Raw genomic sequence first — 23980 nt, 5'->3', positions numbered from 1 at the left:
CTGTCCTGGGCGAGTGACCAAGTACGGGTTATGTGTGGCCTCTCCTGGAGCTTCTCTCCCATCCAAGGGACTTACTAGCCCTGAGTCCCTACCCTTCGACGAGCTGCCTCCTGGCCGTCCCTTGTTGGCCACGGTCACGCTGGACTTCCCAGAGGGTTTCTTCTGGGTTCTGCCTGGCACCAGCACCAAGGTCATTCCACGCCGGGGTGTCTTCGTCCTCCCATGAGGGACATCCGGGCCTTCCCAGCTCAGGCTGCCCCTCCCCCTGTGGCTTCCCTGAAGATGGGCACCCCCACCAGGCCTGCCCACCTTTCAGTCCATCTTATTTCCCCCCTAGCTGGGACTCAGCCAAGCATCGCCTCTGGATCACATCAGGGAGGCAGCAGTGGAAAGCCACGAAAACCTGTCTTCTTGTTACGGAGCAGCCCCGATATAAAACGGGTTGCCTGGCTGTGGGTCCTCACCCGCGCGCTTAAAGGGGACTTACTACTACTCCACTGCAGGCACACACAAAGGGTTAATAAAAGGTTTATTTACAAGGGAAAAGGAAATAAGGAAAATGTACAACTCAGGGAGAAAATAGGGAAATAAAGTCTTTAATGCGTCCTACCCGATCCGCCGACCTGGAAACCCAAAGGCACTCTCCGAGCTGGCCGAGCACTGCAAGCTGGCGGGGAGCCAAAAAAGGGAACCCCCAACCCCACCCCAAAGCCCATGTGTCTGGTTTTATACCAAACCTGGCTGCTTAACCCCACCCTCAGCTTCCAGCAACCTTCCCTTGGTGGTGATGGGATGTGGAGTTCCCAGTGTCTTTGGCTTTGGCCTGGGGTGGGGGTGGAGTCCACAAAGCCTGTGTGGAATCAGCTTCAGGACATCCTGTTCCCCTAACATTCTCACTGCCTTCCAGGTCCATGCCTGTGTACATGTGTGCACACGAGCGTGTCTGTATGGAGAGGGAACACCCGGGATTCCTTCTCACCCCTCCCTTTGTGCTTCCTTTTATTTTTTTTTTATTTTTATTTTTTTTTAGATTTATGTATTTATTTACACAAGCACTGGGTACAGTCAGAAGCGCGGGAGGGTGAGAGAATTCACCAGAGCCAGAGCGGGGAGCAGAGCAGGCAGAAGGACCGAAGGACACTGCTGAGGGGAGCAGCGGGCGGCAGGAGAGGTCTGTGGGCCATGCGGGACCCTCCTCCGGTGGCCGGGGAGCAGCCCGGATTCGAACCGGCGCTGCAGAGGCTGCGGGCAGCTTCGCAACCCAGTGCTCAACCGCTGTGCCACCGGGGAGGCCCTGTGTTTCCTTTTAAAAGATTAAGCTTCAACTCCTTTGCTATCAAGAAGGCTCTCGAATTGTCTTTACAAGGAGAGACAGTGTTTGGATTTTCCTTTTGACGACTAGCTCGTTGCCTGTCACCCAGGACGAGTGGATGCGTCGCTGTCTTCTTCCTCCAAGCTGAAATGTCAGCAGCAAATGTCTGTCTCGCTCACACTGAGTCCCCAGCACAGGATGGCGCCTGGCCCAGGGCGGGGCCAGTGAACATTCAAGAATGAATGGCTTGTTCTGTTGCATTTTCTTTCTGTTTTGTTTTTTTTTAAGATTTATTTATTTATGCATACAAGAGCTGGGGCTCATGCCAGAGATGCGGGGGATGAGAGGATCCACCAGAGGCAGAGTAGGGAGCAGAAACAGGCAGACTGACTGAAATCCACTGCTGAGGGGAGCAGCGGGGAGACAGGAGGGGTCTGCCGCGCCATGTGGGTTTCTCCCTGGCCGGCCAGGGATTGAACTCATGCTGCAGAGGCTGTGGTCATCTTCATAGTGCGGTGCTTAACCCCTTGCGCCACCAGGGAGGCCCTCTGTTCCATTTTCTAACCCCCCGGCCGTCCCCTCACCCTGCCCCATGCCTACCCAGCATAGCTTTGGGCACCAACAGGGGTTTGGGAAAGTGGCAGTGAACCTCTCGCTCCTGGTAGGTGAGGTCGTAGCCATAACGGACGTCTACTGCACCCGCAGCGTGTTCTGTGTCCACACCCGCTGCACCACAGGGGAGGCTCATCCTGGGTTGAGGCTGAAAGGGTGCCCAGTCCAGTGCCTGGCTCTGCCCCTGCCCCATCACCCCTTCAGGCAGCGTCACGCCGCCTCTGGGTCTCCAGAACGTCTGTTCGTCTGGAAAATGGTAATGATAATGAGAGCATCTACCTCTCAGGTTGTCGCAAGGATTAAGTGAATTAAAATACGTGGAAAGTACTTAAAACAGCACGGAGCGAGGAGCAGATGCTGCTCTGTGTTTATTATTATTTTATTGCCGTTGTATTTATTATTCTTTCCTACGCGGAGCTGAAACCTTTTTGGCTGATGAGCGGCGCTTTCCCACCGTGCGCGCAGACAGGCTCTTGCTAAGCCTTCCAGGACCTCTGGGATTAGCAAGTTCGGTGTGGAAGCTCCTGGTTGGCATCCTGCGTAGGAAGGGGCGCCTCCCTGGGGGCCGGAGCAGGGCTCTATCTTGGCTTGCAAAGGCTCCCACAGCTCTGTCCCAGGAGTGTCACCAGGGATGCACCGACACAGGCAGGGACGTGGCCAGGGGCCAGGCGCTTTCCCACCCCAAGTCTCCCTGCAGGTGGCGGGGGAGCAGGAGAGCGGGAGGCTGCATCTGCAGGTCCTGGGGCACCAGCCCATCCCTGTCACCTCCCGGCACCATGGGGACCCCAGCAGACATGACGCCCACGAGGCTGTTTGCTGTGGCTGTCATCGTGTTTCCACAATCCTGTGACAGAAACCCTGCTCTGGCGTTAATTTACATTACAGCCAGCGCCCCGACGTGTGTTCTTAAAGGGTATAATTTCTATCAACTTCAATTAGAGCTATTTTTATTTTTGTCACCCTGAAGAATTTCCCTGCGGTTAAGCTGCCATTTTTCACTGTAATACCCCTGGCGAGGGCTGGGGGGGTGAGTAGCTGGTGATCACTTAGCTAATGCACTGTCAGCACTGATGCACTGGCTGCCCCGGGTCACACGGCCCGGGCCTTCCCCACGGAGCAGGTCTCGTGCGCCTCCGGGGGCACAACCCTTTGGAGGAGGCTGTGCGTGAGCTCAGCCCGTCAAGTCCAGGCCAGGCCCCCGATGGCCCCCCCTTCCCCTCCAAATCTGTCTTTAATTTAGGTGCACCAGGGCGGGCATCTGCCCAACTTCTGGCTGTGTGCCGTTGAGAGGGCTGCTTACCCTCTGATCCATGCTTGAACAATAATGCGCCCCGAGGGTGGATGAGCCACCTGAAAGGGGGCGATGCTGGAGGACAGGAGTGGGGGTGCTGTGCATAGAGTGTCTGGTAAATAGGATGTTCATGAAGAGGAAGTGGGGTGCATCTCTGAATAGGGGGCTACCAGGGAAAGCCAGGTACAGGCTCTGAAGACAGCAGGAAGGAACAGTGGCGGGTCTTGGGGGATGTAGGCACCCCAGTCACTCCAGGCACACTCCCGGCACAGGCGCTTTGCCAGGCTGCTCCCTCTGACTGACGCACTGTCCCTCAGTCTCCATGGGGCTCCTTCCGTTACTCAGCTGTTCCCTCCCTCTGCGAGGCTGGGGATGCCTTGCCAGGGCCTGAGGTTGCAGGGTCCCCCACTTCCCACAGACCCCTCCCCATGTGTGTTCAGACCCCTCCCCATGGTGCCCCCCAACCTTGTGCCCTCCAGCCTTGAGGCTTCTAGAAGAGGGATTGGCAAACTAGGACCCTTGAACTCAGAGTGGTTTCTACGTTTTGAAATGGCTGCAGCAACAAAAAAGCTCAAAGACACATGACAATGTTGTAACGTGAAAATTATATGAAATTCAAATTTCAGTGTCCATATAAAATGTCACTGGAAAAACCACACATGTTCATTCACATTGTCTGCAGCTGCCTTCGTGCTACAATGCCATCACTGATCTGTTTCAGCAGAGGGCACAGAGCCCCCAAAGCTGCAAACCCTTGCTACCTGGCCTTTTCAGAAAGGTTTGCAGACATGGCTAGTTTCCTTGTCTCCTTCAAGTCTTTGCACATGTTTCCTCTTTTCCAGGGGGCCAGCCTGTGGAAAATTCTAGCTCCACCCACCCAGCCTCCCTATCCCCTTCTCCTATTTGTCTTTGTGGCTCTATCAACTGACACGTGAATACATATTTATTTACTGTCTCTCCTCTCAAAACAGAATATCAGTTCCTTCTTTAACTGCGGGAAATTTGATTGTTGGTATTGTATCCCAAGCACATTGCCTGGCACATGGTAGCTGTTCAGTAATATTTATAGACTGGATGGACAGATAACTCGATGGATGGATGGATGGATGGATGGATGGATGGATGGATGGATGGATGGATGGATGGATGGATGGATGGATGGATGGACAGGTAGGTGGGTGGATGGATGGGTGGACAGATGGATGGAGAGGTGGATAGGTGGGTGGAGGAATGGATTACATGTGGATGGATGGATGGATAAGCACGGCTTCCCATGAGGGAGGAGACTAGGGCTGAGCCTGCCCCCACCTGGCTCATGCCAGCCTGTCTGCTGCTGGAATATCTTCCCGGCCTCCCCTGGGCCTCTCTGGTCCTGGCCACACCTGTCCTACCCTGATGTGCCTCTGCACTCTCTTGTGCCCTCAGCAGCGGGCTCTAGCTCTCTGATAGCTACTAGAGACACAGCACGGTCAAACCCCAAAAGGAAGTTAGCCTCTCTGTGCCTCAGTTTCCTGCCCTGTAAAATGGTCACAACAGCTCTGCCCCCAGAGCTATCTAAGGCTTAGTGGACTGATGCCTGCAAAGATTACCCCAGGGCCAGTCACCTAGTAGGTGCTGACCACCTGTAGCTCCGACCCTTGGGAGTCATCTTTGCCCCAAGCCTCACATCCTGTGGTCGTAACCTGTGACCCTCTGCTCCTCCAGCGTCCAAATGTGGCTCCTGGCTAACAGGTAGCCCAGTGTCAGTTGAACCCAGAGATTCTTCACCTGGGCACCCCCAATGCACCAGTTCCTTCTGGTTCCCTCTGCAGCCCGTGAGGCCGGGCCCCTCCTCCTCCTGCTCTGTCTTTGTTGAGCACATGTGTGTTGGGGCTGGCCCAGGCACAGAGTCCTCCTGCCCCCAGGCTGTGGCCTGACTCAGTCTCGCCCTCTGCAAGTGTGCCCGTGATCACCTGTTTGGAACCAGGGGGTCGGGCGTGCCAGGTCTGTGCCATCTCTTGTCCACATAACTGCCTCTGGGCCCGAATCTTCCTCTGGCCTAGCTGCTGTCCTCCTGAGCAACTCCAGACACAGGGAGAGGCACCCTGTGCCTACCTTAGTTTCCCCTCTATAAAATGGATTGGTCGTACTCCCTGTTGGCCTGCCTGCAGACCATGGAAGGACCTCACGACATGGTTCTGTGCACACACTTTGAAGATTCTGGCTGGAGAGACATGACTGTTTCTGTCCCCGTGGGTGGCTGCCATCGGCCAGACCTGGCACCAGGGACAAACCTTTGTTTGTTTTTCTGAGCCATGGACCATGTATCCATGCATCTGTAGGCCTCATCAGCCTGCTGTTTCCCTCCTCCCCCCTGCAGCTCCTGGAGAGGTGGGAGAACCTGCGGGATGCAGTGGGGAAGAGTCAGATTAAGACCCCCGGCCACGGCTCCTGCCCAACCCGGCAGCCCCCCCAGCACGCAGCCGGTGCGCCCCTAATTGCTGTCACAGATGTGGCAGCCACCAGCCTCTCCCGCACGATCTGCTGTGTCGCGTGAGCTTAATTAGTCCCTGATTACTCATTTACTGGGTGCTGTGTGTGTTCCATATCTAATAACTTTCCAATTACGCCCGGTCCACGCCGTGCGTTTAATAACCCTTTAGTCATCTGCCTATCGGGGACTCTGCATTCGGCGGCTTCTTCTCCCACTGACCCTGCGCCTTCCCATCCATCCCCTGTGCTGCCGTATTAGGAGTTCTCTGCCGTTACAGAATTACAGGGAATTAAGGGGTGTCAAATGCTGGTGTTCAGCCTCTGACGCTCCAGCGTGCTGCCAGAGCAGGCCTACCCCTCCGTCTCGTGGGTGGGCTCTGTGGGAGCGTGGCCTGCACCGTCCTCGCCTCCTGACTTGTTGGCACTGGTCCTGGAGCCTGCTTGGCCCTGACAGGTGGCAGAGGTCCGGTGGTCCCCACACAGCCTGCCCGCCGGGCCTGCCCCTGGCCCTCGCTGCGGGGTGGGGGGAGGGGAGCTGGGTCTGTGCTCTTCTCCCTGCACTTGCCACGGCCTGTGCCTCGTTGGTCCTTGGGGCAGTGGCAAGGCATGCTAGTCTCTTTGGGGCTTTGAGGAGGTTGGTATCCCTCTTCTGTTTCCTGCAGTTCTGGTCCCCACCTCATCCCCCTGCCCTGCTCTTGAGATGGATCCATTCCAGCCATCAACAAACCTCCCCGCTGCCAGCTGCCCTCAGTGGAAACTGGTGCCATGCAGCAGGTGTCTGCTGAGACAGTGGGTGCCGGAACCAGCCCCGCTGCTCTTCAGTGAGCACCTACTGGGTGCCTGGTACTGTGGGGTCCAGGTTCCTGACACAGGACACAGCTCTGACCTGGAATCTCACTCTGGCAGCCCAGCTGGCAGTCTTGGGCTGCTAACTTGATGTCTCTGCACTGTGGTTTCCTTCTCTACCAAATGGTAACTAAGGTAGGGCTGTTGGGAGGATCATATGGGCAGCTGATGGCAGGTACTTGGCAGGTACCTGGCACACAGTGGTGCTCATAAAGCCAGGGCAGGCATTACTCACCCATTTTCCAGAGGCATAACTGGAGGACAGAGTAGTCCATCCTGCCTGGATATGCCAGCAGGAAAAGATCTTTGCTCAGGATCAGCTAGGTTGGCTTCCTGGGGTGCAACTTGAGCTGACTTGGAAGAAAGAGAGGATTCAGCGTGATTTGGAAAAGTGGGGGACTCATGTCCCAGATCCTGCCCCCATAACTCAGGGACCTCTGGACCATACTGGGCTCCAGGCCAGAGCTGGCAAGGGGACCTGGGAGCTGGCCCTGCTGTGATGCAGAGAAGCCAGGCCTAAGGCCCATGGTGGTAGGAGGTGGTCTGGTGAGCTGTCAGAATGGGCAGCTCTGTGGGTGGGGCTGCGTGGCGGCACATGGGCACGTGCTGATGTCCTGGGGCGTGTCTTTTGTTCATGACTGCAGGTCATGAATGTGTTAAAAGCCATCAAATTACACACTTTAGATGTTGAATTGCATGAGACGTGCGTTTTCTCTATATAGAGCTGTTTGAGAACAGAGCAGGGGCTCCCAGATTGGGGAGTTCATTCCTAAAGTAATAAAGATAATGACATCAGATCGGGGGCTGGCAGCACGGCCACGTGCCTTTCCTTCTCGGAGTCAGGACCTAGTTCTGTCTCCCCCACTGCACCCCATCCCTGTCCCCAAGTTTAACAGGAGTTGTCTTTCTCTAGAAACCACACGAAGGCAGAGGATGCGAGCCTCGTCAGCATACTCAGTAGTGGCTGCAGACCCCCTTTTCTGTGAGGGGCCCCTGGAAAATGCCCTCTTTTGACTTTTACAAAAATTAGTAAATTTTTGTAAATTGACTGACACTTTAAACATGGCGGCTTGGTCCAGGGAGGTGGAGGGAACAAGAGCGTCTGCCCTTCTCTGTCTGCACCTCCTCCTCCTGGCGGCGTCTGCTGCTGTCTGCCGTCCGCTCCCAGGTCACGGTGCAACTCAGACGGGCCCCATCGTCTTTGTGCCCCCACGTCCTTGTTGGCGGCATGGGAGGATTGGCTGTGCCACCATGGGTTGGTGGCAGCAGTAGGTTCTCAGTAAAGGGGTTCTCCCATCCGTGGCTCCCCCTTCAGCCCTCAGGCCCCCAGCAGGACCCTGGTCCCCAAAGTGCCAGGAGAAGCAGGACAAGGGCTTTCCTGTGCTCTGCTCCGCCAGCCAGGGGCAGGGGTCAGGCTGTGGTGTGGATCCAACCGCCCAGGACTGGGGTGTTACACATTGACCCCTGGTTTGCCCAGGGCTTCCAGGCTGTCTGGGCCATCTGTGACTGATGGGAGCCCAGCACCTGGCCACTGGCAGCTTCCCCAAGCCATTAGGGCATGAGGTAAGGGCATAAAACCCAGGGGGCATCTGTGAGGGGCCCCGGGGTCCCCTGTGGGAGGGAGGGAGTGAATGACTAAAGCGCATTTCCCCAGGAGCTGCCCCTTCTGGCTCCAGCCGGAGCCACCGCAGCCTATGGGATTGTGGGGCTGTGGTCTGGGCCGCGTCACCATATGGATCCCATAAATGAAAATGTTCCCGGAAGCCAGCGGTAAATGCATCTGTCTCATGCCTGGGGCCTGGGGAGCCTTGCCGCCGAGGAATGTGGGACCATCCATCTCGGACACTCACCCCCAGCTGGAGCAGCATGAAGCTGCTGCCCCCAAACCTGAACCATGCTGCAGGGGCATCAGCCCCCCCTGCTGCAGGGCCCCTAATAGGTCCAAGGTGAGACTCGGGGGACGCCGCCATCTCGGAGCCTCAGTTTCCCCACCCCCACACTGTGAAAGGGGCCAGTGACCAGAAGGATCTGTTCATAGAAACAAAAAGTAGAATGGTGGCTCCAGGGGCCGAGGGGAGGGCGACTTGGTGTCTATGGAGACAGAAGATGTTTCGTTTGGGAAGATGAGGATGTTCTGGAAATGGCTGGCGGCAGTGGTTGTGCAACATCATGAAGGGGCTCAGTGCCACTGAGCTGTGCACCTAAAATTGGTAAAGAGGGGGAATTTCAAATCATGTGTATTTTACTACAATAAGAATATAAAATGGCAAGAAAAGCATGGGGCGGGGCGCACTGCGAGCTGAAGATGAGCCCAGGGATGGTCACAGTGTCACAACTTCGTGGGCCCTTCTCACCAGCCTCCATGCAGAGCTGAGGGCAAGGCAGGGCTTAGAGACCACAGTGTCCGTGGTCATCCAGTCTCTCGACCCTGCGGGCTGTGGCGTCCAGTCCTGACCGCAAACCCAGCCCCAGGAGCCTGAGGTCCAGACCATGCTGCTGCTGGGGACCTGCGCTGCCAGTGCCCGTCCCAGCCACTCTGAGTCCCTGACCAGAGAGCAGGCCATCTTGGGGGAGGAGGGGTGCCCACCCATTGGACACCTGACTACAGGCCTGGCTGAGACTCACCATGTCCACCATCTGTCCTTCCAGGTCACTTCTGCCTCTCTCGAGGCACCGGCAGCCGGCCACCCTTCTGCCCGGGAGCCTGATCCCCGGCCGGGCGCCGCAGCAGAGAGCCTGCCCAGAGGCCCGCGGACAGCACAGGAGCGGGGCCCAGCCCGGTGTCAGCAGAGCAGCCTGGACGGGGCCGGAGCAGACTTCACGGGAACAGGTAGGCACCAGCTTCTCTTCTCTGCGTACCGGAGCGATGTGCGCCTGCGTGGGAGGGGCTTTGAAAGCCACATTCAGCACATTCCGTCTCATTTGCTGCCCTCACCTCACTGAGGTGCCTTGACCTCTACCCCGGCCCTACTCAACGCCATGGGCTCCGTCTGCCTATGCATCGGGGTGCTGCTGCTGCGCCCCTTGTTCCTTTGTTCAGCTCAACCCACCATGCGCCTGTCTGTGGCCTGGGGACGGTTCCTGTGTCTTTCGGTCGTGAACTCACCGTGTCTCTTGGGCCCGGGGGAATGCTGTGTACGTTTGCCTAGGGGTGTGGGGGTGGGGGGCGATGCTGCCCTCTTGTCTCGTGGGATGCCGACCACATCGGGGTTCCTGGTCAGCCCTTAGGTGGACACTGTGTCCTTCCCCAGGGCGGGTCCCAGGGCAGCCCCTCGAGCTGGATTTCTGTCAATGAGGCTCCTCAGAGTGGGTCCCTATGTGTGTCCTGCCCTCTGAAAGGAGGGGGTCCCCAGACTCCTAGCCAGCTCTCTCCTGTGCCCTACCCACAGGAGCACCCCTCTCTCTGTAGGTGGACTCGACATGAGGTGGGGCCCGGCCTCAGTCCGGGAATGGCCCTGGCCACCAGGAATGGTGTGTGGGTGATGGGCAGGATGACATCCCCAGCGCCAGCCCCAACCCCCAGGTCCCCAGGTCCCTCAGAGCCTTGGGCAGGTGTCTCTCATGCTCCATGCCTTACTTCCCTCACCTGAGAAGCCGGAGGGCTGGTGGGTGCCTGGGCTGCACCAGCGCCAGAACACAGCGTGCTCGGCCGGCCCGGCCCCCGAGCCCCTCGGGCTCTGGGGCTGGGATGCTGGGCTTCATTTGTACTTCCAGTCTCCTGGCGATGCCACTTCCAGCAGGTACCCTGGGTTCTGGGTGGCCCGGCTTTGCAATTCCCTCACCATCCCCACCTCTGCCATACATAGGCCCTGCCCCCCACACCGGGGCGCCTGGGCAGGCAGGGGCACAAGCCCACAAGCCAGCTGCTTCCCGCCAAGTCGGGGCCCTGCCGCGGGGTGGGGACAGTTCACAGCCGAGACCCGCCAGGAGCACCGCCCCACAGTCTGCCAGGCCCCTCCCAGCAGCCCCTGGCAGCCGCCGCACTGCCGGGAACCTGACAGTGACTAATGTTTATGACACACCTGCCCCTCTCCTCGCGGGCGGTTTGGCCCACTCCAGCTGTGCACTGCCAGCTGGATGGCGGGAGGGGCAGGGCCCTGCGTGTTCAGACACGTGGACACACATAGGCAGGGGTCACAGGGTCGGGCACAGTCAGCGAGCGCTACGCACAGGGTGCACGCAGACACACATACGGGACAGACCCCCATGCACCCCACACGTGCACCAGTCCCGCCATTCCCGTGGAACCCTCCCTGTTGTCACTGTCACTCCCGGCGTCACGCGGGCCTCCGTCCCTGTTGGGCAGGGCCTCTCCTGAAGGCTGGGGAGCAGTGGGCAGGTTAAGTGTGTACCCACTGCACTGCAGTCCCTTCTGATCCCCTTGCGTGTGGAAATAGCTGTTTGTTGGGAGAAGGAAAGTGCCCCCCAGAACTCCTGTGTCAAGTGGGGGTTCTGAGCCACATTCCCGAGGAACACACATGGTGTTTTCCTCGGCTCCCCTCCAGGCAGAGGTGGGGTGGCTCTAGGGCCCCATTCAGTCCCTGCCTGGGGCGTGCACACCTGCTGGGGTAGAGCGGGGCTGCTGGGACCCAGGGCCGGGCTTCTTCTGGGCTGACCAGCACCGCGGTGGCAGCCAGCACCTGAGCCCCGCTCTTTCCAATATTCTCGGGCCTTTGGTGAAACAACAGCCCATTTCTCATGTGCCACTTGCATGCGCGACAGAAGACGACACTCATTCATCACCACCCGCCAGGACAGGTTTTCCTAGAACAATTGTCTCTGCTGTCCGCAGCCTCCTTGGGTGATAAGTGAGGGTGTGATTTGGTGTCGAGGTTCAAGTTTCCCAGCCTCAGTGCTGCCACTTCCCTGCTATGGAGCCTTTGCGGGTTCAGAATCTGCCCAGGGCTTCGTGGCTCCGAGTGCCCGGCAGGTGTGATAAAGTTAGATCTTCCTCATAGTGTAGTGTCAGTGACATGGGGGGGACACCAGGGAGGCGCAGGGCTGCCGTGCGCGGTTGTGCAGGTCGTCTACTGCACAACTGCAGGGGGTGCCGTTCTCCCTGCAGTCTCTGTGACGTGCGCCTGCTTGGCCAGCAGTGCTGTCATGTGGAACAGCCGAATGGTAGTTGTGCCACGTGGGCCCTGGGCGCCCTTTCTGAGCTGTGGAACAATTTCAAAAGTGGTTAATAGTATCTTTATTAATAGGGAGCATGGGAGTCACGCACCCCACTGCTCGAGTCACAGAAAACCAGGCCAAGATTGAATCTCTAGCCACAGCTGGGTTTCCAGGACTCTTTCCTTTCTCGCCTGTTATATTGGGGTGCTGGGGTTGGCCACGCCTGCTGGGGGAGTCAGTGTGCTTCTTGGGTCTCCGAGTCGCAGGTCTGCCTGCTCCCAGACCACCTCTGTCTCTGTACTTACTCCTTGCTTTGGGGGCCCGCTGGTCCCTGAGCCAGGGGAGAGAAGAAGGGGGCTGCAGGAAGGGGCAGGGGTCCATCCCACAGGCCCTCTCCTTCCTGCTGCTGCCACCCCTGGGCAGTGGCTTGCCTTGGACAAGGCCTGGGCTCCCGTCTGCTGCTGCTGTGTCAGATCGCACCCGCGTGGTGGCTCGGAACAAGACGTGTCCCAGGGCCCTGGAAGCCAGGAGCCCGGCGGGCTGAAGCCCCGGTGTTGCAGGGCCGGTTCCTAACGGAGGCTCCAGGGGAGGACCCGTCTTTGTCTTTTCCAACATCCGGAGCGTCCGTGCTCCTTGCCTCTGGCCCTCTCCATCTGCAAGGCCGGGGATGTGGCATCTCCCTGTCCCTTCATCTGTCATTGTGTTTCTCTTTCTTGCCCCCCTCACCGTTTGGGAGGACTGTGACCACCAGGGCCCCCTGGAAAATCCAGCCTAGTCTCACCTCAAGGTCAGCCCATTAGCAGCCTTAATTACCCCCCCGCCCCCGAGAGGCTGTGTGGTCAGGTGCAGGGGTTGCCCTAGAGACATCTCTGAGGGGCATCATGCAGATGACCAGTCCCCTTCAGTGCTGCTCGTCACGCGCTGACAAGGGCCGTGACAGATAGCGCCAAGCCCTTTGTGGTTCTCGGTTGGGTGACACAGGGCCCCGAGTCCCCTTTGGTCTGTGGCTCTGCCATCACGTGGCTTCCAAAGTGCCCTGAAGCTCATCACCAGCAGACACAGGGCAGGAGCATGGGCGCAGACATGCTCCTTCAGGTCCAAGTGACTCCCACTGGCCCGACACAGATGCAGAGGGAGCTGATGTAACCAGTGCCCACCGCAGACAAGCCGGGCATGGCTGAGGGTGGTCGCCATCTCTGTCCCGCCTGCAAGCTCCGTGAGCAAGGGTCAAAGCCTGTCATGCTGCAGCCAGATGCCCTGCCTTGCCCCCGTGTGCTTGGTGGGGAGGGCCAGGACCTCTCGTCTGCCTGGCAGGGGTGGAATGGTGAGGCCCTTTGGCTCCAGCAAGAAGTCATCCTCACCCCCAGGTTCCCGCGGCCTGGGATGGTCCTCACCACACACTGCCCTGGCTCAACCCCTCGCTTCCTCCTCCGTCTGGCCCCCAGGGCACTCTGTCTGTGAGGCCACACACACATCCTTGTTCCCTCCTGCCTCTGAGAAGCCGCCTGGGACGGCACATTTCTGGGGCTCTCCCGCTCAGCCTGGACTCCGTCCACCCAGCCTGTGACGCACGAGCTCTCCTGGAATGCGTCCAGCAGGAGCCCAGAACCCCAGAGAGAAGCAGGTTCCTAGGGGCCCCTGGGCCCGGCAGGGTCTTGCCGCCACTGCACGGTAGATGCACCCGTAGGTGGAGCGTCTGCTAGCGGGACTTCTGTCCTGAGGCGACTGATTTCCTTCCTTGTAAGTGAGTGTTGTTTGGATGTGACTAGTGCACTCCGAGTTCAAATCCTGCGTCTGTTCCTCCCCAGCTTCCGATTGAGGCAGACAGCCACTCTGTCCCTGGGGTCCCTCCACCCCACTGCGGTGAGGACCGGGCCGAGGATTCCCGGCAGGTGCTGGCACAGTGGCCCTAGCGGAGGGAGGGCGACCACCCTCAGTCTGACCCGCCAGCCTTTGTCTCTGTGTTGGGGGAATGGGCCGGCTGGGGTTGGCTCCCTGGCCAGGAAGGCGGAGTCTCTGGAGAAGCCCTTGGCAGGCTGTCCAAGAGGCCCTGGTGCTGGTGCTCTGGCGGGAGGTGCCAGAGGACGGCAGCTGCTCCCAGGCAAGGGGACCGGCTTGGCTGCACTTCTCCAGCCCTGCGAGAGCCCCCCTTCCTGGCACCGCGGGGCAGCAGCTCCCCTGCAGCGGGCGTGACGAGCACTTCTTGCTCCCCCTGAGAGCCAGGACCCCGAGGCTGCTTTGTCCAGCCAGGGCCTGTGCTCATGGAGCTTGCGAGTCTGCGCAGGAGGCTTAGCCGCCCGCAGGCCTGGGGGCGCTTCCCTTCCAAATGGCTGTCTCCCGGGTGCCCTCAGTATTCAGCGCCAGATCCGGGCCTACAGACCCCTGCTCCTGCCTGCCCATGGCGTGGCTGCCCAGCCTGGCCCCAGGCTGGCGCAAACCTCCGTGCGTCTGTCTGACCGACTGGGATTTCCATGAAATAAAAAAAGGGAAGAGAATTTAACTTGGGCCTCTGAATAAAATGATAAACTGAGCGTGGACTCCGAGGCACCTCATAACGGAAGAAGATGCAGGCAGATCTTTGCACCCGGCAGAGTCGTCGCCGTAACGGGCTGTTTTTGCCCTGAACCCTAATTTCTTTGCAGTTAACTGTGTTCAAGGTTTCAGGTGTCAAAGAAGAGTTCAGCTGAGCTGCAGAAATGACTGTTCTGGGGTCATAGGCGCAGGGTGGGGTGTCCCTGGGGCAAATGTTGGGGACCCAGGGACCCCCATAGTAGGCGCAGACTGACCCTCCATGTGGCTGCTTGCAGTATACCGGCCCACCATCTGGCCTGCTGTGGCCTTGCTCACCCTGTGGCCCCCTCCACTGGGCTGCTGCTGGTGCAGGGGGAGGGAGGTGCTGTGGGGAGGACTCGGCTCCTTGACAAGCTGGCCGGCTTCACTGTGCCGGCACCCGTGAGCTTCTCGTTCTGAGCAGAAAGCATGTAAAAAGCAAGCTCCCTGCCCACACGACAGCCTCCGCCCCTCCCCGCACCTCCGCCGCTCCTGTGTGCCCTGGGTTGCAGGCGCTCACTGGGCCCCTGCTGCGGGCAGGGACTCCCGGCACAGTGGGCACTGTGCGCCACGAAACCACACAAACCCTGGCCTGACAGCTCAGCCAAGAGAGAAGCTGTGGCTCAGGTGTAAGCAAGAGTTGTGCAAGGACGGAGTGGGGGCCTGGGCCTGGGATGGAGTGGGGGCTGTTTTTCTACTCTGGCTGGCTGGTCACAGAAAGCTTTTCAGAGAAAGAGGCATTTAGCAGAGTTCCAGGCTAGGGACGAGCTGGTGTAAAGGCCCCGAGGCAGCCTCCTCTCGGCACTGTTACCCTCTCCATGGAAGCAGGAACCGTATCTGACTGTCTGCTTTGCCTCTTCAGCGCCTGGCGCAGTGCCTGTAATAGCTGCTCGATAGATGTTTGTTAAGGGAACGTGTGTTTTTAAGTCAACAGGTACTGGGGGACGAGAGCCGTCTGTGGCAAAGAGGAAATGAGATTCTTACATGCAAGTGGGCGTCCGTGTTCCCCAGCTTCCTGGGCCAGGGGCACATGTTCCAAGCAGGTCCTACTCCATTCCAGAACTTTTCTTCCCTCTTCAGGGCCCAGGGTGGGATGGGCCGTTCTTCATAACCTGCATATAACTTCTTTTGCTGGAAGAATTCTGAAGCCCCAGTGGTGTGGAGGGACGAGTCCGGGCTCTATCTCCTCTGTTGTGACTGTTAGCCATCCCGGCTGCCTCCCTCCCGCCCCAGGCTTCCCAGTGTGATCCTATGGGGTCAAAGATAGGTCAAGGTCACCTGCACATGCCCGGTGGGTTCTCCCCTTGTGGCTGAGATGACTCTGGGGAGGGGCTGACTGTGCGCTCCCTGACTGACACACAGAGAAGGCGTTTACTGAGCAGCTACTGTGTCTCGGGTGCTGCGCGTCTGAGAACTGTCTTTCTGCTGAGTCATTCACCTCCTGTGGCGGCTGGCGGCACTAGGGGCTTACAGCAGTGCCCTGGCAGTAGAGGTCGGAGACCTGGCCTGGGTTTCACAGGGCTAAAGTCAAGGTGCTACGTGCTGCGCTGGTTCCTTCTGAAGGCCACGGGGAGAGTGTTTCCTTCCTCCCCCAGCTTCCAGAAGCTCTGTCTGCCTTGGCTTCCAGACGGCATCACCCTGGCCTGCTGCTAGCCTCCCCCTGCTCTCTTGCCTCCTTCATGCCCACCCCGCCGCCGCCCCGTGTTGGCAAGGACCCACCAAAAATCCAGGACCAATACCACGTCTCAACCCGTCACTTAATCACGTCTGTGAAGTCCCTTTTGCCTCTACAGTGACATATTTGCAGGTCCCAGGAACCGGGACACAGTCATCTTTGGGGTGCCCTCCCTGCCCAGGACTATAGAATGGGCAGGCGGGCGGGGGTGGATTGATTTCCTGAAATTCTGCGCCAGGCAGTTGTGGACACTTGCTGGGCCCAGCCACTCCGGCCTCACGGCTGTGCTGCCAGAAGGGACACACCACAGCTCGGCCAGCCCAGAGGTGCCGGGGCCCTTCCTCCTCTCCAGTGTGGGGTCTCCCCTTGTGGCTGAGAGGATGCCCCTGCTACTGGCCACTGCATTTAGAATGAGGATGGCATCAGGCGTCCCCAGGCCACCCTGGATTCCAGGAAGGCCCTAGAGCTGCCCACGCCTGAGGGTGCAGGGTGCAGTTCAGTGTTTGTCCAGGAGGTGGCGCCACAAAGCACTGCCCCCTACCCCAGGCCTCCTGACCTGCTGCCCACCCTGGGTTCAGGAAAGGGGATTCACCCCAAAGACCTTGACAAGGCCAGAGCCCCTCTGCTAGCCCCCCACCACACCAGGGAACAGCCTGTGGTCCACTTTCAGGTTTGCACTGGCCTTCCTTCTGGGCCTGCCCTGCTCCTCAAAGCAGTTGAACGGCGTGGTTCTCACCCCCAGAGAATGCCACTGTGGGTTCCAATAAAAGGCAGAATTGCCAAGAAAATGAAGTGCACCCAGGAGGGCTCCACGGAGGAGGCAATACTTGGACTGGGCATCTGGACCCTTGTAAGGTGGAGGGGAAGGAGTCTTATCAGGGAGGAGGCCCCAGAGCTAAGGCCTTGCCGTTAGGGTAGGCTCCTATCTCCCCTCCTTCCTGCCCTTCTCTCCTGAGGCTTCTGCCCCAAGACTCCCTGGGCCCATGGGGGTGCCTGCCACCCACTCCCCCACCTTCCCTGGAATTCCCCTCAGAGCCCCATTGACACCGTCCCCCATGCCTCTGCCAGCTCAGCAGCCTATTCTGACAGGGTTCCAGCCTCCTCCCCAGCCCCTCTGCCCCATTCAGCCCCCCTTCCACAGGCACATCTAGGGTAGGAATCTGCACGCTTTCCCAGCGCCTGAACTGTCTGTCCGTCTGTCTCTCCAACCTTTGCCCTTGATAGCCTGGACGCCCTAAACCACATGACAGCCTCATAGGGACTTGGGGCGCTGCCAAGCCTGGCACCTGCACAGTACCTGGCCCACAGGGGCGACTGTTGAACAGTGTTCTCCCCTTGGTGTGGGTCACTGTGTGGGACCCCCCTTTGGAATCGGGGTCCACTGTGCTGCCCCGGCACAGCTGTTGTCACTCGTGCAGTGACACCCTCGGGGACACCCCCTCACAGCATGGACCTCGCAGAGAGCAGGAAGTGGCTGCTGCAGCCCCAGCACCTGCTGTCCTCCCAAGCCCAGAGCTGCGGCTGGTCTGCAGCTGGGGGGTGCCCAGCGTGGAGCCTGGGAGGGCGGGGGAGGGCTCCTGCCCGCCTGCTCTCCTGCGGTTTGTGCTGGGGTTCTCCCTGCACACTCCGAAGCTCTCAGGAGGCCACTCCTGACACTGAACCACAGCCTGCAAACGGAGACGGTGTGCTGCCGTCCCGGCCTGGCTGCCCGGCCCACCCCTCCCCCAGGCCCAAGGAGCCTACCCTAACGGCCAGGCCAGGGCTGCTCATGGACCAGAGGAGCCCCCAGTGGAAAGTGCTCCTGCCGGGTAAGTTCTGGACGGCCCCCGCAGGCCCGTGGAGGGGGCAGGCGTGGGTTCTGGGACTGGATCCAGACTCAGACAGACAGAGCCGAGGCTGTGCGTGGCATGGACAGAGGCACTTGGGCATGGTGAGCATAGTCCAGGGGACAGAGGTGGTGTCCCTGGAGTGGCACAATGGCCCCAGTCAGCCTGGGGGTCCTCAGCCAGCACTGCCGCTCCTGAGGGCTCTCCAGGGACTGGTCCTGATGCCCCTGCAGCGGTGGCTTCCGCCTACTCTGGGCCTACTTCTGGGGACAGAGTGCAGGCCAGCACAGGCCAGGTGCTGGGGACCTGAGGGTGAGCACAGGGGAACCTGCCAGCCTCGGGGGCAGAGAGCCCAGCAAGCCCCGAGGGAGCAGGCAGCTCTCAGAGGTCACTGATTCCCACCCTCCTTTCCTACAGAGGGGGATACTGAGGCACAGGCCAGGGAGCACCCCTGTCGGAGGCTGCCCAGAGTCTAGATTCTGACCAGTCTTCCAAAACCACTCCTGCTTCCAGAAGTGAGAGGCCTGCTTCCTGATATGGCTGGTGGCAAACCTGTCCCAGGAGACTGAGGTCCCATTCCCCCCAGTTGCCCAATGCCATGTCTGCCTTTTCAGGGATCCCTTAGACACACCATCCTTAAAAAGAGTTGTGGAACTGCGCACTGGTCGGGCCTTGGGCATGGCACCTTGGTGGACAGCATCTCTCTAGGTGCTCAGCCTGCCTCTTCCAGGAAGCCCTCAGTGATTTTGCTGTCCTTGGCACTCCGTCTTCCTTTCCCACCCCTCTCCCTGCCCCGCCCCTCACCTTCAGCCTCTCCGACCCTCTCCCTTGCATCTTCTCCTCTGCTGCAGAGAGGGAAGGGAGCTTCCTTGACTGCAACTGGGTCTAGGGTGGGTGCTTGTGGAAACGGAGACACAGGTGCGCACTGGGCCCTCCTCGTAGGCAGGCCTGGAGCTCCAGCGGCATGTAGCCCAGGGTGGCAGAGCCATGCCTGTGCCCCGGGGCCCTGAGGTGGTCACGTGCAGGGCAGGGCGGCTCTCCTGCAAGTCCCCAGGGCGCACTTGTGAGCGTAGGACCCGCTGTTATTTCTCTGAGGGGCGTGAGGTAACTGCAACCATCCCAGGCAAATCAGGATGTACAGTGGCCTGGCCTAGAACACGACTGTTGGCCATTTGGGTGTTGCCGTCTCTGGTTGTTTATTTTTCTTGTCAAACAAAACAGACCACAACACGGGAGGGGAAGGGAGCAGTGAACGCGCAGATCTGGCCTGGTCTGTTGGGAGCCTGGGCTTCCTCTTCTGCAGCAGGGGTGCCCCGGAGGTCCCAGGCTCAGTGTGCCCGCCCACTCCGTCCTGGTGTTGGTGAAGCTGGCGGGTGGCCTGGCCTCGCCCCATCCTCCGGCATGGCTGGGGGCTGGACAGGGTCTCCGTTATGGTGCTGCACCGCTGAGGCCCAGTGGGTGCTCTAGGGTGGGTGCTTGTGGGGACAGAGACGCAGGCACGCACTGGGCCCTCCTCGCAGGCTGGCCTGGAGCCCTGGCCCCGGCGGCACGCAGCCCAGGGTGGCAGGGCCATGCCTGTGCCCGGGGCCCCGAGGTGGTCACGCGCAGGGCAGGGCGGCTCTCCCGCAAGTCCCCTGAGCCCGCAGGCACCTTCTCATGTGGGGGGTGGCATGTGCGCGTGTACGTGTGAGTGAGAGCCCTGTAGGCCCAGAGACGGCAGTGGCCCGCTGGCTTCGGGCCAAGGGATTTGTGTGCAGACAGTGGCATTGGCTGCCTGCCAGGTCCACTGTCCTGGAGGCTGTGAAGGTCATGGACGTGACCCATATCAGACCTGCTGGCTCAGTGGGGGCTGCGGGTGTGAAAGCTTCACAGACCACTTTTTAGGGCCCCAAAGCCCTCTCTGCCTCTTCGCCCTGGTGAGGTGGTGCCACACCCTCCCGCATCCTAGGGTGCCTCGCCCCCCAGGATGGTGTTGGAAAGTGGGGCTCTGGACCGCTTTTCCGGGTTCGAATCCCAGCGCTGTCTGTCGGTCTGTGTGGCCTGGACAAGCTGCCTAAGCAAGCCTTCCTCATACAAGCCCTCGAGCCAGGCTGCCATGGGAGGCGTCGGGCGTGAGGCCCCTGCACGGCCCAGCGTGGCCCAGGGAACTGTCGGCTTGGATCATCCCCGTTCGCCTCCGATGCTGTTCTCCCACCTGGGAATGTTGGACGTGATATCACGTCCTAGACTGCCCAAAGCCTCCTGCCCTACCCCACTACTTAGGACCCTGGCTGCCTGTGTGGGTCCCATTTGACCCTCCTCAGGTCAGGGGGGCAGCCCGCCAGGATGAGACATAGCCCCCTTATCCAGAACAGAGTGAGCACTCAGAAATGGCTGGAAAACGCCATCTGGTCACCACAAAAGTCCACAGCAGGGCAGGTTGCTCTGCCCTGCGGCAGTCAGCCTGACACTGACAGCCAAGCCCCCCAGGCCTGGAGGGCACCCTGGCCCAGGCAGGGGGGTTGCTGATTCAGCAGGGGCAGAGGTCACCCGTCTGGCTCAGAGGCCAAGCCCTTGAGGCCGTGACCCGTCCAGCCTGGCAGGCAGGGGCACAGTGCCCTGTGAACCCCAGTGCCTGGAGCGCCCCTCCCTCACCCCAGCACCCAGCCTCCGCCCCCTTCCCCTCACCCAGCAGGATGCAAGATGGGGATGAGCATTTCCTAATCACTCACTGCACGACCTTATCCCATTGCGTAGATGAGGAAACTGAGACTCGGCGGGGCGGGCGCTTTGCCCCCTGCACTCACGGGGCCGGGACAGGCATTCCCAGGAGACAGCTTCCTAAGCGACTGGCCCTTGAGCCGTTGGGGTCCCTGGTGCTGCTGCAGCCCCTTCCTCACCACAGAGCTGGCCCGCTGGCCCTAGACCCTCCTCGCACTGCCAGGAAGTGGCAGTCTCAGGAGCCACACCAGGTAGACAGGCCTGTGTACCTTCTGAGCCTCATTTGTAGAATGGGGTGAATGGAGGCTCCCCATCTTCTTGAGCATGGTTATCTGCCCCTACCAGTGCTGTGCTCCTGGAGCCACCCCCAGCCCCCACCGCGGCCCTCAGGGCTGGCCTGGGGGAGCCTACATTCACCCCCATTGCACAATGGGGGAGCTTGGTGGCTGGGTGGGCTGGCCTGGCCGCCTGTGACGCCCTGATGGCGGGTTTGGACACAGACCGAGCCTGTGGCCTGGCGGTGTGGGGTGGTGGCCCTGCTCCCACCCGCCTGCCCTCCCGCCCGCGTGTGGTCCCTGCGGGGACACGTGAACACAGCCTGGCTCTGTTCTCACAGCCGTGGGAGGCGGGCTGTCACGCCGAGCCAGGGCCTGGAGGTGAGCCCAGAGCAGGGGGAGGGGCGGCGTGTCTGCTCCTCCTTCACCCGCAGCGCCAGGCCCGCCAAGCCACAGGTGCCCCTGCAGCAGGAGGAGCAGGGCGAGCATGGGAGGCGAGCTGGGAGGCTGGGGCTGGGCGAGGCCGCGGCTGGGGAGGGAAGAAGCAGGGTCTTTAGCGGGCAGCGCTGCCTGCTCTGCTGGGGGATGGAGGCCGTGTCCAGGGGGTGCAGGCCGGTCTGTGTCCCCTGCCCCCCACACCGCCCTGGCAGTCTGTGTTGGCTGCACTTCAGGGCTGCGGAGCAGCAGTGAGGTGCGTGCTGACGGCCTCGGGCTGACCGCTCAGGGCTGTGCGGCGTGTGCGCAGCGGCCAGCACCTGCTTCTCCTCTCCTCCCCAACCACATTGGGGTGTTCAGTTCTGGAATTCTGGCCACCTCTGATCCTAGGATGGCGCGCTGGTGGGGTGACATGTGAATGAACATGGGTGCCGGATCACCGTGGTGGGCTGCTCGTGGTGCGGGGCCCGGGGGCTGCAGGGAGCCATCTGCCCGTCAGAGCTCGGAGGGTGTCTGCATGTCTCTGGGTGTCCTGTGTACCCAGCTTTCCTGGGGCGTCCATGCAGAGTAGGAACCGCTTGGGTGCCATGCCTCCCGCCTTTCCTGATCCCTCATGGCCTCCTGGCTGTTTCCCAAACAGGAAGAAAGTCTTGAGGCCTCACGTGTAGGCTGCTGGCTGAATAGAACCCGGGGAGAGACGCCAATCAGTGCTCCCCCGGCTGTGTGACTTTGGGCAAGTTACCTGACCTCTCTGTGCCTTCCTCTCCACCCCTGAGAAGTGGAGGGAATCAGCTGCAGGGCTGTGGGGAGAGTCGATGAGCTCATGATGGACGCACTTGGTGCAGGAGCAGCGTGTAGGAAATGGCTCTTCTCTCGTGACACCTGCTGGCTTCCTTCTTGCCCCCGACACCTGGAGGTGCAGGGAAGCGGGTCGAGGCTCACCTCCCTGTCGCAGGGGTGCGGGTAGTAGGTTTGGCAGGGGTGAGTCCACAATTCATAAGCCCCTGCAGGCTTGAGGAGAGGCCTCCTACTCTTGCTCTTTGGGACCTGGCGGGGGGAGGAGTGGGCCCCCCACCACCCTGGCCCCTGGTCTGTGCCACCCCCACCTCCCTGGTGCAGAGGAAGCTGCAGGCGCTGCGGTGGCTGCGCAGCCTTATCTCTGACCTCCTGCAGGCAGCCCCGTCCCCAGGAACGGGTTTATCGGCCTGGTCATCTGTATCCCAGAGGGCTTAGGAGTGCATGTGGTTGGTGTTCGGCTGGAGGAAGGAGACCCGTCGGGGGCAGGGCACACCCACACTGGCCTGACGAAGCCCCCTCCTCCGTGGGGCTGCAGAAGATCAGGAAGGGCCAAGCCTCTAGGCTCCCCTCTCAGACTGATGTTCAGGCCCCTCCGGCCCTGCCCCAGCCCAGGGACTCACTGAGCTCCGTGTGGCTGCCTGTCCACTCCTGGGGAGCCTGCAGGGGAGCCCCGCTTGTGTCCGGAGGCTTGAAGCCAGGAAGCCCATTTTAGGGCCATGAGCTGTGGCAAGGCTCCCTGCTCCCCCCTAAGGGCTGTCCAGCTCTCCCGGGTAAAAGAACAACAACTGTGTGTGTGCACACTCATGAGACAGGAGCCCCTGCACCCCGCTTCTCGCACATTCGCTCCTGAGCCCCCTCCCACGACTCCAGGAGGAGACACACTGGTGACCCATGCTAGAGATCGGGAGGCTGAGGACCAAGGGCCCTGGCGGAACACGCCCAGGTCTCCTCCAGGTCCGGCCGCCTGGCTGCCCTGGGGCCCTCTGCCTTCTCCCCCGCTGTGCCCCAGCTCTCCTGGGAGAAGTCGCGCTGAGCCAGTGGTGGCAGTGGCAGGGCTGGCCTGGGCCCAGCTGTTGCAAGCAGCCCGAGAGAGGACTTGAGAACGAAAACACCGGGTTCCCATCCCAGCTCAGACACTTACTAGCCAGGCAGGTTTGGACCGGTCACCTTGCCCCGGGAGCTGTGCCGGGAGTCCAGTGCCTCTGCCCTGTGCCAGGTGTGTCCCCAGGCGCTGGCTGACTGCTTTCCAGAGAGCCCGGGCCTCCTTCCCTCCCTTCACGTCTGTCAGTGAAGTCACTCTTGCAGGCACCTTTTCTACAATGCTGCCCCCCGCCTCCCACCCCATATCACCTCCCCTCCCAGCCAGCTGTGTGCTGAGCATGGCACTGTCTGGCGGTACAGCCTCTGATTTCTTTGCTCAGTGTCCATAGTCCCCACCAGCTGGGAAGCTCCTGGAGAGCAAGAATTTCCACTGTTCCTGTTCCTCTTAGGACCCTCAGTGCCTTGATCAGCATCCACACATAGTAGGCCCTCAACACAACTTTGTCAAGGGAATGAGTAACCAGGTCAGCAAAATACAAAACCTTTCCTCTCATCAAGTGACGGTTACCTGCCCCTTCCTCCTGGAGAGATCTCAGTAAGTGCTCCCAGCATTTAGTAGGCGCTTCCCAGCGCCGCTCCTCAGTCTCCCAGGCCACCTGGTTCTCCAGGATCAGCAGAATTCTGGCCAAAACTGAACCAGCAGCCCCATTCCAGGGGGGCATTTCCTGCTCCCCCTCCCGTCAGGTGCCCACTTAAGCTGCTGGATCCCCTCCTCACTGGGGCTGTCTGAAGCCCCGCCACCTGCCACTTACTCCCTCTGCTGCCCCAGCTTGGCCACGGCCCAGGAGGCAAGGGAGTGGGTGGTTCCTCCTCCCACTCCCTGGAGGTAAGACCTTCGGCAGGCCCAGAGCACGGGGCCGTCTGTAGCTTGGGGGAGGGCCATCCTGCCAGGACCATGCCTCCCTGGTGCCCCAGCCCTGCCAAGTAGGGTGGGCAAAGGGACTTATTTTCCAAATCCAAAGACAGGAAGGA

At 60.4% G+C, this 23980-nt stretch overlaps 1 protein-coding gene across 1 annotated transcript in view; it reads left to right on the top strand.

The window, feature by feature from the left end:
• The window catches only part of GSE1 (Gse1 coiled-coil protein), a 332054-nt gene that overhangs the window by 112409 nt on the left and 195665 nt on the right, over window positions 1-23980 (top strand). Inside the window, 1 exon segment of the mRNA XM_037515766.2 lies at window positions 9183-9363. Coding sequence (XP_037371663.2) covers window positions 9183-9363 — 181 coding nt within the window.

The sequence above is a fragment of the Talpa occidentalis genome, unplaced genomic scaffold (assembly GCF_014898055.3).
Source record: "Talpa occidentalis isolate TD23 unplaced genomic scaffold, MPIMG_talOcc4v2.1 talOcc4.17, whole genome shotgun sequence".
NCBI lineage: Eukaryota > Metazoa > Chordata > Mammalia > Eulipotyphla > Talpidae > Talpa > Talpa occidentalis.
This window is presented reverse-complemented; position numbering and strand designations above follow the sequence as displayed.